Genomic DNA, 12,737 nt, shown 5'->3' on the forward strand with positions numbered 1-12,737 from the left:
GTCACATTACTACATAAGTGTCCTTACAAACAACGGTATATTGCTGGGTCTTCCAAGTGATCCACGAAACCTCTTTGTAAATTATTAACATCTATTTTATCAGCAATCAAAGACGGGCTTCAGAGTTATTGTGGATGTGGATACTTAAAAATTCCAAAGATCTTTTAGAGTACATACAATCTAACTCTCTTTCATCTTGTAACAGTATTAAAACATTTGACTTTTCTACTCTGTACACTAGTATTCCACATTCCAAACTAAAAGACAAATTGAAAGAGCTGGTATTGCTTTGCTTCGTAAAAAAGAGTGGCCAACGTAGATACAAGTATCTTGTCTTGGGGAGGGATAAATCCTACTTTGTAAAGAATCACTCTGATTCGAACCAAAAAATTCTCTGAAACTGATATTATCAAGATGCTTGATTTCTTGATTGACAACATATTTGTTACGTTCGGAGGACGTGTTTTTCAACAGACTGTCGGCATTCCAATGGGAACAAACTGTGCCCCTCTACTTGCCGACTTGTTTCTTTATTATTATGAGGCTGACTTCATGCAGGAACTTCTTAGGAAGAAAGATAAAAAGTTAGCAATATCCTTTAACTCTACTTTTCGCTATATAGATGATGTTCTTTCACTAAATAATTCAAAATTTGGTGACTATTTGGAACGCATCTATCCCATCGAGCTAGAGATAAAGGATACTACAGATACAGTTAAGTCGGCCTCATATCTCGACTTACATCTAAAAATTGACAATGAAGGTCGGTTGAAAACAAAACTTTACGACAAAAGAAATGATTTCAGCTTTCCAATTGTGAACTTTCCATTTCTAAGTAGCAACATTCCAACAGCACCTGCATACGGGGTATATATCTCTCAATTGATACGATATTCCCGTGCGTGCATTTCCTATCATGATTTTCTTGATAGAGGGTTGTTGCTCACAAGGAAGCTATTAAACCAAGAGTTCCAAATGGTGAAGTTAAAATCATCCCTTCGTAAATTTTACGGACGCCATCACGAGTTGGTTGACCGTTATGGAATAACCGTTTCACAAATGATATCGGATATGTTCCTTACGTCGTAACTACAATCCCCTTCCCTTTCATGAATGTGACCTACCGAATTAGACCAATTACCGGATTTGTTATCACATAAGCAACACGACGGGTGCCGCATGTGGAGCAGGATCTGCTTACCCTTCCGGAGCACCTGAGATCACCCCTAGTTTTTTGGTGGGGTTCGTGTTGTTTATTCTTTAGTTTTCTATGTTGTGTTGTGTGTGCTGTTGTTTGTTTGTCTTTTTCATTTTTTAGCCATGACGTTGTCAGTTTGTTTTAGATTTATGAGCTTGACTGTCCCTTTGGTATATTTTGTCCCTCTTTTAAAGTAGTATAAACATCACTGTACGCCTCATCAATATACCAGTATCTAGCTGGAGTGTCTCTCTTGCTAAGCATGATGTGTTATGTTACTTCATGTAATATAATGTATAATTGATATCAAAATTCCATCGAATAAAATGTAAGAATGATAGTGTACAAATTTGTATGAGGGTATTCAATCCTTTTATTTTTAAATCATTAGTTGTCATGTAAAGAAGGGTTACTATACATACATTACACGAGAGAAGAAAAAAATGCAAAGCGATAATCAAACTAGAAAGTCAAAATACGAACAAAGAATGCCATGGCAAAAACAACACAAAAACCTGAAAAGAAACAAATCAATGATATACCAGCCGTGCGAAGGATGTAGATCCAGTGAAGGTCGTTAAATAATGCCATCATCAGGTACCAGTATTTAGTCAGATAGTCTCTCTTTTTACAGACCATGTTTAAAGCTAAGTATAAACATTGATTTACAAACATTTTTTTCATCTGAAAATCTTTGAATCATGTCAGGAAATAAAGTTTAAGAAGAAAAGTATAATAATATGATGTAAAAGACTTTACTCATAACAAATACAAAAAAACGTTAGTGCTACTTGAAGTACACAAAATAACAGTCCAGACTTTCTCACTAACACTGTTGGTGTTAATTTGTTTCCATTCTCGCATATTGTTATGCGGTTGTTAATGATTTGTTAGAAACTTTTAATAGCTGTGGTAAGATTACTGAACATTGTGTGTATCAATGTTGAACTTAAAAGATCATTTCACGCAAGTTTTTCTATGTGCAACAATTGTTTAAAAAATATAATTATCTAAAAAAATAAGCGAGTGTTGCATTATTTAGCCCTGTAGTCAGTCCTTCATTACGGACTTGATTTCTAACAAAACTTTCTTAAAATTTCGGTTGAATGAAAGTCTGTTTATGTCATATAGCTGTTCCGGTTCTTATACATTATTTACTTTTCAACTTTGACCCCTCACACTGATGTGCAAGTTCACTAAGATGACATCACCCTGAAATGTTGTAATGCAGATGACGTGATCAAATTGATTGTCTCGATACGAAAAAAAATGGCAACCATACCTCATATCCATTTTTCTATCAAAGGTATCAAGGTTCATTATTCTAACATAAAGGGTAGACCAACAAGTACTTTGTTTCGTTTTGTGATTCCTATGATATGAAATAGTCAGTTTTGGATTTTTTCCCTCTTGTCCGAAGCTATATCGAGTCTGATTTACATCACGATCGTAAGACTATAATTGATTGCATATGGTTATGTAGTCTGATGTTTTTCTTGTTCTCCCCTCTTTTTAGAATTTTTTTTACGTTTTAACTGTTGACTTTATCATGTTTATTTGGACCTTCTGCTATAATTTTAGACACTGTGTTTTTGTTTTGTCTTCTCTCAAGGCTTTTACGAAATCATAACTTGTGGACCTTTCGCTATAATTGCCTTATATCTTGTTTAATTGAAATTAATAGTAAATTAACAAGTAATGTTCACTGAACGCTTTATTGTACTCCGGCATAATTTTATTTTGGAACAGCCGTCATAATCTTATGCAAACAACTAGTGACGTCATTTAAGGTTCCGACACAGAAGTAAGTCCTGTAAACATACTGACGAACCCCTGTACCATGAGGTCTCTTATAGAAAACGATATTGAATTTTGAGGTTGCACCAGCGAAATTTGAACCTTTGAATAAATGGCTATCGTAATTTTCATGTATATCTGTATCCTGTCTTTGTGGGGTATACGCTCCAAGTGCGTAGTTGTGGTCTGGAGTCGATAAGATAAATGGTAAATGTTTATTATGGTAATTTTCAGCAAGCCTTGTAGCTGGATTGAACGTGAATTGTTTGGTAAACTCATAGGTCATATAAACTGCAGGTGCTTCCATCTGAATCAACAAGTCGTCTTGAGGCCAGTTTCCGCCTATCGTAAAATTTGATACAAATTCAAAACAATTATTAATGCCATGTGTTCCTATTGTAATCTTCTTGTGGAAAGGATAGTCGTATGTTGTATGGTAGCCCTGGTGTGCTGGACACCATTGTCCATAATGACAATCATGTTGTGTTCCTGATGAAGGTTTGACTGGTTTCCAAAAAGCTGGATAAACCTGTCAAAAGATTACAGGGATTCACTATTATTCGTTGAAATAGCAATTTTCTTGGATATCATAGGTACAAGTGAACGAAGAAATTAAATGTTAAACGAAAAGCAAGTATTTAATAGGCGTGTATGCAGACTTTGGCAAATCCACGAAAATAAATATCTACGAACGTGTAAGTTTTCCTTAATCCACGAAAACTAATACCCACGAAAATAAATGAATCCACTGTATGTATCAGATATATGTTCGAACTTTGTACGAAATGGTAAATTTACGTACATATTAGTTTGAGGTGATTGTCAGCAGCAGATACAAGAAGATTAGTATTTCAAGAAGTAGTAGTAATAGTAGTACTAGACGATATAGTAGCAGAAGTAGTAGTATAAATATAAACGAAGATGTGGTATGATTGCCAATGAGACAACTCTCTACATGAGACCAAAAGACACATAAATTAAGAAATTAAGAAATATAGGTCACAATTCGGCCTTCTACATTACGCAAAGCCCAAACCGCATGTTTAACTATCACATGGATCGAGCTACTTTGCCACAGAAAATTTTAATCATTCAAATACTTGTATTGCACGACAGGTCTTCAGGTGTCTGTCAAAAGTAAGGAATATGCACATGAATTGTCTAAATTATTTCACAACTGCTCTTTCTTTTTTTATGGTTGTGATAATTTGTAGAAGAATATCGTTCAGCATGTATGTTTTAGTTATTTACAACTCGTGCAACCTTCTCTTGGATTGTATTGTTAATTGTTACAATCGAATGTCATTTGTTTATTTTTGTTATATATTAAAGAGAAATGAATAGGTTTAGAACGTATACAATGTACTTCTTGTCCTGTTTTTTTCGATTATGTTTTGACAATCACATCTCAAAATTATAATTCCCTTCTTTTAACAAAATGCTATACAAAAGAAAATAGAAGTTTTGAAATAAAAAACGTATTTTTACTAAAATATAGAAAAATATTTAAAACAATTTTAAATGATAACAATAAATAATTCATATATTTAGGACTTATTGGTCATGAGATTACCGTTTATGATATGTTAAGATATGTTGACACCCCATATTAACTTACTAAGCTTTCCATAACATTTCCATGAACATGGACCCAATCTATATGAGTGTGGGTTGTTGAGAGTGTGTGATCACAAAGACCACCAGCTTCCGTCGGGTTGTAACACTCGCTGTATTTGTTGGTGTTACATGCCATCTGCATTTGACGCCCATGATCCCGAGAGTTGATAAATTCCTTGTTGTTCCATGTAAGACTGTCGACCGCCCCTCCTGTTCGAGTCGAAGAACCGATGTAGATACCATGGTTTAATGCCGTCCAACGGCCTCCAAAATGATGACTAGTTGATAAACCTAAACGATGTTCAGAAGTGTGAAACATCAGATAATGTTGAATGGCGGCTCTATAATTATTTCCAAAAGCTTTTTGGAGATCGGGATACCTAAGAAAAGTTGAGGCAATGTTTCATTAGAAAAAAATTATGTGCTAACCATATCTTATGATCACATGACTGAGAATTTGTCTCTTTCCTCTTTAAACAAAGACAGTTTATTGTTTGTTTTTGTTTATTTAGCAATGCTTATATCTCTAGAATAAATCAAGCGAATCGCGTCTGTCTGTTTACATCTAAATGTTGATGGGGAAGTCCGATTCTTTCAAATATGATGTGAATAATGAAATTAAGTCAAAATCAAATTCAGTAAACGATATATACTGACAGCAATAATCAACTAAAACTGAACTAGCTTTATTTAAGGAAGATGCATTATATTTAGGGAGTCTCAGAATAATCTGTTACATTATACCTTGCAATATACTCTTTTGAATGAAACTGTCCTGATCCTTGCCACCCAGCATCTATACCATGCGTAAGCCAGTGTTGTTTCACAGCTTCTGGTGAATTTACAGAATGCGTGATCACTTGATGGTAGTAGTTAGAATAGAAAACAGGGTCAAAAACCTCAGGAGATGCTAAGTCTACAGGTACGCTATGAGTTTCTGAAAAAAATATGGAATAAAATTGTGATCCACAAGTCTTATACGTACTAATGAAACATATTTTAACATGTGAAAGAGTTTGAGTTCAACATAATCATTGACATTATTCTTTTTTATCGAATCAGAAAATAATTTAATCCTATGTATTTCTATGTAATTTGTTTGACTTCCTTGGAAAAAAGGTTAAAACGTCTGTCTCAAAGTGCATCTGACACATACAAAATAGGCTGTTGACAATGAGGCTGCTCCATTGAAAACCGAGGCAGTAAATTTTACGACCGTATTCCAACCGGATGTTGCTGAGTATATATGCATCCCGTACAGCAGAACCAACTCCCCAACTTGAATAGCGAGGGTTGTACTCCCTGAAAAGGAGAAGAAGTCCTGTGATCATATATCTCTACCAGGTTGACCCTCGTAGTGGCTAGTACCAAAAGAGGCTTATTTTTTTGAAAGTCAGTTATCCTTATATTTTTCTTTTGATAATGTTATGTTAATTGGTTACGTACCGGACATATACAGGACTATCCAAATACCGAAAACCTGCATACATCGCATTAGTTTCAATATCGTCATTTCAGTACAAAAGTTACATCATATACTGGTCTTAAAGTATGGATAAGTATGTCACTGATAAGAGTTCGCCAGACGATATATAATGTATGTTCTAGTAAGATTGTATAGCGGTATACTGTTGTTGCCTTTATTGTGCACGATATGAACTTTAACGATGAAACATGCAACTTTACTGAAAAGGCTAATTAGGTTTCATCTAATTTGTGTGGTTATTAATTCTTTTAAAGTTGCAGAGGATAATGTCTAATCATGGTTGATGAGCCTGTTATATGTCTGTTAATGAAATGTAAATCCATGACCATTTCTAACATCATTGGTATTCGTAATAAAAATCTTTCTCTGAAGTTTTTCAGAGATTTGGTATCTTAACTTCTTATTAACTTTTCTTTATCAAAGAAACAAGTAATAATCTCGAACTAAGAATTATATTTTTTAGAAAAATAGTATCGTCAATTAACTGTTTATTTTGTTTTCGATTGATTAAAGAGTGCAGTTGTTGATGATGTGGCAGTTCGGTTGATTACTTGTTTGATTGCATGGTGTTTAATTCCTCTTTTAGCACCTCACTGGTCTACTATATCGTAGATTTTAGTGTTTTATTGATGAAGGAAGCCGGAGTGCCTATCTGTTTGGAGTATGTGTTTGCTTACTTGTTGGGAGTACGTTCTGAACTCCCAAACATGTACTGCAATAAAATAAATTAGCATGATATTTGCATTGTTTAAACGGTTCAATTGTTAATGCATTGAAATATAGTATACCGATATTAAGTTAAGATTTAATTATTCTGATATGATTTGCATATCTATAAGTACTTGCATTGGATGATCAATAAGAATTTTTCTGTTGGTTTACACTTTGATGAACTATCTTTCCTAAAACGAAAGTTAAGATGGCGGCAAACTCCTAAGTAACGACCTGTCAATTGTGCATTTGAAAGTAGCCATTACGCAAAAAATAATTTTAAAAATCGCGAATATTTGGCTTAAGAATTTTTAAAGTATTAAAAACGTTTTTTCTAGAGGTTATTGGTGTGTTATATAACACAAAAATACCAACTCTAGAGAAAATTCAAAACGGAAAGTCACTTCTCAAAAGGCAAAATCGGAAGCTCAAACACATCGAACGAACGGATAAAAACTGCCGTAGTCCTGATTTGGTACAGAAAGTAGTCGTGTTTTTGCAAGCTCTCGTGATTAAAGGAAAAAGACATACATTCAAAACGCCACAAACTATATAAATTGAAAATTCTAAATACCATATGTATTATTTACAAATTGCAAACAATTACAAAACTCTGATATAAATACATGTACTATGTCGATGTTATCAAAATTGATGAATAGAAAAGAATCTGAAGTATTGTTTGTTGTCAATAAAAATCCTTTTATTTCGAGTATACCAAATGATGTTTTTATTTCTAAAGCAATTCACGGCATGGATTTTAGAAACAAAAATAGAATAATCAACCTTTCCTAATGAACAGAAAGAATAAAAAGAATATTTTTAGTAGCTTCAAATTGTTACTTTTTATAAGCATCAATTCTAAAGTGTTTTCGTGAAGAGTCAGTATCATTTCAATTTCACTGGAATTAAATAAGTAGAAAAAAAACTTTCGGGTTAAAAAAAGAACACCGTGATTAAGATTTGAATACGATGACACAAAATAATGTGGTCTTAAAAACCAAGACTGTTTTTTTTTCTATAAACTAATCAGCTTGTATGGATATCCTATTGACAAAAACTTGATTAATAACATGAAATATTGAATATTTTGTATTGTTACATTAATCCATTTGAATATCGTTCTTAACTTATTGACAAGGTAATTATTTGAATCATCTGTAAAAAAAATGTTCTAACTTATACTTTACAAATATTTAGTGTCCTATACCCTTTTATAGGGTTCAGAGATGTTCATACTATATTTAAGAACATTTTCTTACAATATGTGCGAATAGATATTCAAATACGTTAATTGAGTAATTTTCTTTTATCTGATTAGATTAATTGAAATATATTTTATTTCTATAACTTTTTATGAACTTAGAAAACAGGGCGAATCCCATATAATGAATTTTAAAAACAAATTGGAACATATTGAGCTAAAACTTCATATGAATCGTTAATTGGTACAATATTTTTTGTTGTTGGTGAAATATAATTATGTTTTGGCGGTTATAGGGGGGGGCGGCGTACTCATTTTGTTTTCATTCTTACAAATTCGTCATAGTGTGTACTGTGGAAAAAAATATCGCTTTTAAGTCATAGCAAGTCGCTTTTGCGATTGATTTTAAATATGTCTCCCTTACACGTTTTTTTAAGCATTTATGACAGCAGCTTCAGAAATGAATCGTAAAAAAAAACGTATGGAAATAAACTCATCATAGATACCAGATTTTACGCCAGACGCGCGTTTCGTCTACAAAAGACTCATCAGTGACGTTCGAATCAAAAAATGTTTAGAATAAAATATACAATAAACTAAGTTTTCAGTTTTTCTTGTTAATCATCTTTTAATGAATTTGAGTGTTACCATAGGGAGCACGTGTTGTCATGTTTATTTCATTTTATTTGGACATTAAACTGCATAACTGCCACATATAAATAAATTGCAATCTACCCTGGTATCGTGCTTGAAACATCCACCGACATATAATAAACTTGCAGACACAAACTTTGATGAAAATAAAGATGACGAAGTTCTTTTGTATATGTGTCCTATGGAAGATATTAACTCAGATAACGAGTTAAATGCCTTCTATAATAGTACAGTAAAGTCCTGACAAAATCGATAATGAATAAGTTTCTGAGATTCATTTCATGTTTTTATATTTTGTATGTGCTTTTTTTTTAACAGCATACTTGCTTTGAAAATGTTCCCTTTAATCTTTATAATTACGTCAGATCTTTTTCATTTTGATGTAAGGAAGCTAATCAAAAGGAATGTAACATAATTATATATAGAAGTTTACAACAGGTTTATAAGCTTAAATTCTATAATCTGACATGCTCAATACATATGATTTCTGATGCTTTTTGTCCCAAGAAAGGGACAAAAGAGTAAAATACCGTATAAGTAAAAACATCAATATGAATAGAAGAAAACCTGCCAGAAATATTATAGACAGTAACACAACAACACAGAACCAAACAGACATCTAGAGGAAAACATATAGCCCTTAACAATACATCTCAATTTTTAAGACTGAAATAAATATTCTTGACTGATGAATGAGTTCGTTTTTCAAATGGTCGACTTTTTTTTAATAATTTATATAAAGGTATGGTAAACTGAGATAACCGCCTTTTATGGAACATTTTCACTAACATGGCAATAAGTTTAAATTCATTAGTTAATGATAAAAATGTGATTTTAAATGTGGTGTGTTTACCAGATGAACAGTTATAAGCACCATCGTACATCAAAACATATTTCTACTGTAATGTAACATTAAAAAGAAACAGCCATCCTACAAAATGAGTGAGTTTTTGCCACTTATGGTGGACGTTTCGTGTCTATGGGATCACTGCTCTATTATATAACACTAAAGCAAAATTGGTGTGGTTACCAGATGAATATTATTAGCAACCAACGTATATAAAAACATATTCCTACTACAATGTTACATTAAAAAGAATAAGCTGTCCTACTAAACCTCTGTAAATGTGCCACTACTGGTGGGCGTTAAGTACACAAGGGATCACCGATCTGGTGGACGTATCTGGTGGACGTGTTATCTGTAGGGAATCACCGATCTGATGGGCATGTTATCTGCATAGAATCACTGATCTGGTGGACGTGTTATTTGCAGGGGATCCCCGATCTGGTGGACGTGTAATCTGCAGAGGATCACGGATCTGGTGGGCATGTTATCTGCAGGGGATCACCAAACTAGTGGTTATGTTATCTGAAGGGGATAACTGCTCTGATGGCCATGCTATCTGTAGGGAATCACCGACCTAGTGGGCATGTCATATGCATGGCATCACCGATCTGGTGGACGTGTTATCTGCAGGGGATCACCGATCTGGTGCACGTGTTATCTGTAGGGAATCACCGGTATAGTGGGCATGTTATCTGCAGGGGATCACTGATTTGTTATTTAAGACAATTAAGTGAGAACATAATCGATGATGTAGCCTTTTTCTTTTCAGTCACTGTAGTTGTTCGTAAAATATTTCAAGCAGTCAAAACAGTAAGGATTTTAGACCCAAAGGTAAAGATTGCTTTAGCCAGAGTTGGGAACAAACTGTGCCCCTCTACTTGCCGACTTGTTTCTTTATTATTATGAGGCTGACTTCATGCAGGAACTTTTTAGGAAGAAAGATAAGAAGTTAGCAATATCCTTTTACTCTACTTTTCGCTATATAGATGATGTTCTTTCACTAAATAATTCAAAATTTGGTGACTATGTGGAACGCATTTATCCCATCGAACTAGAGATAAAAGATACTACAGATACAGTTAAGTCGGCCTCTTTCTTGACTTACATCTAGAAATTGACAATGTATTGTCTTGCATTTTTTCCTTCCTACATTTCTTCTTTTCATGCACAAAGGGTCTAATAACAATAAGATCAGTTGCAATATAAACATGTAAAACTGTTAAAATAAAAAAACAACAAAAAAACAAAAACAAAAAAATAAAATGATCCATCATCACATGTACACTTGTCAGACTGAATTTGACGAAATGTACAATAGCCTAGATCAATACACTATTTGTCTTTTGCTCTTCTTTACTAACAGGTATTTATGAAATAAAACCTCATAATACTTCAGCATTTGAAAGCTATTTATGTGTGTAGATTATGTGTATTTAGACTAGATGTTTGGTTTCAGTACTGTTTGGTAGAAAATTTCAAATACACTCATGAAAATAATCCATAAGAAAACATTATCTGAATTGTTTCACATTTAAAACGTTTGGGTGAAATATTAAGGGTTACGATCCACTCGATCCCGTTCTCTTCGCCCTTGGCAGATTAAGCCAACATTTGTGAAAAAAAGTTACGCCATCTATCGGAAGATTAAAATCACGCCCATTCCGAATACATTATTCTTGAACAATGGTCGCACTTGGACTCTTCAATTTGGAGGTAAAAGCACGTTAGCGTCTAGATTCTACACACTTGATTAAGCCGGAAACGAAAATATACGTCAACATTCATGCATTTGTGCATGAAACATACACAGGAACTTCTACTAATTGATTAAAAACATTGAAGCTGTCACTAAATATAGTCGTATGTTTATAGAATGTAAAGACTTGTTGCACAATAAACACGTGGCAATTGTTTACAAACACTTTCTACATTTACACGTGATCATGTTATAGGCGCTTTTTGATTTTGAGTTTCGACTGCAACCAATAAAAATCCTTACGTTGTGTCTCATAAATTTTATCTCAATCCACCAAGGGTGAAGAGAATGGGAGTGGATCGTAACCCTTGGCTAGCGAAGATGTCTTCTAAGATACTAATCTTGATTCGTTCAAATACAGTGGAAATGGTAATAATTCAGTAAATTAATTAAACATGTTAAATACAATTTCACCTTAATAGATAATTGTAAAATATAATGATACAAGTTTTAATGAAATCTTACATAGGTTTGCACAAAGAGTGAACATCAATTGATATAAAACGCCCACGAGGTTTTTGCAATAGTTTAATAACGTTGTTGCTGTAAAAGAAATTCCGATATATAGTCCAATCTAAACCGCATTCCGGGATATTCAACACTTTCTTAAGGGTGGAATTTTATTTTTTAAGAAAGATGTTGGTTTTCTGTAAATTTATCTTAATGTCCGCACTTGTAAACATTTGTTGTGGAATGAATTATCAGTTTGCAAGAAAGCTTTACAACTCAGTCCTGGCTAACTACACAAAGCATGTAAAACCAAGAGAACTAAGTGCTGAAACAGTTAATGTGTACATCAAATTTCATATTAACTCAGTCATAGACTTTAATGAAAAAAGTGGAGTTTTTACATTTTTGGGAAAATTTACATTAAAATGGTGGGATGAAATAATAGCATGGAAACCTACCGAGCATGGAAATCTGGACTTCTTACAACTGTCTATTCATGATGCCTGGGTTCCGAAAGTTGTGATTGGCAACACCATTGGTTATCATTCCTTGTATAAATTTGATAATTACTTCGACAGTAAAATGATTTATGTAACATATCTCTATAACGGATCAGCAACTATAACAAGTTCAGGTGTTTGGGAAACAATCTGTAATGTTGATATATCAAAGTTTCCATTCGATGAACACGAATGTTCAGTTCAGTTAGATTCGATGCACCCTGCTATCGACGTCAAACTGGTAACGAATAGAGATGGCGCGCACATCAATTATACCACAATGCATTCTGAATTCACAATTCACGAGTCTACAGTACAAACTGGTCCACTCCATGCCGACGTAACATGGTCACAGTTAAGATACCAGATCAAACTCGCACGTAGACCCCTTTTTATGATGATGAATTTAGTAGTTCCGGTTTATGTCATAAGTGTAGCGAACTTGTTAGTGTTTCTACTGCCGCTTGATTCCTCTGACAGAATGGCATACTCCGTAACGATGCTGCTGACCTTCACC

At 33.7% G+C, this 12,737-nt stretch overlaps 1 protein-coding gene across 1 annotated transcript; it reads right to left on the reverse strand.

The window, feature by feature from the left end:
- Nucleotides 1-2,899: 2,899 nt before the first annotated feature.
- Nucleotides 2,900-6,197, reverse strand: LOC143076519 (uncharacterized). Its single transcript, XM_076252336.1, has 4 exons — nt 6,059-6,197; nt 5,357-5,549; nt 4,614-4,992; nt 2,900-3,524 (listed from the first exon to the last, which is right to left on the reverse strand). The coding sequence occupies exons 1-4, from the start codon at nt 6,123-6,125 to the stop codon at nt 2,934-2,936; spliced, it is 1,230 nt and encodes a 409-aa protein (XP_076108451.1). The 5' UTR covers nt 6,126-6,197; the 3' UTR covers nt 2,900-2,933.
- Nucleotides 6,198-12,737: the final 6,540 nt, after the last annotated feature.

Source organism: Mytilus galloprovincialis, chromosome 5, assembly GCF_965363235.1.
Source record: "Mytilus galloprovincialis chromosome 5, xbMytGall1.hap1.1, whole genome shotgun sequence".
In the NCBI taxonomy this organism is placed as follows: domain Eukaryota; kingdom Metazoa; phylum Mollusca; class Bivalvia; order Mytilida; family Mytilidae; genus Mytilus; species Mytilus galloprovincialis.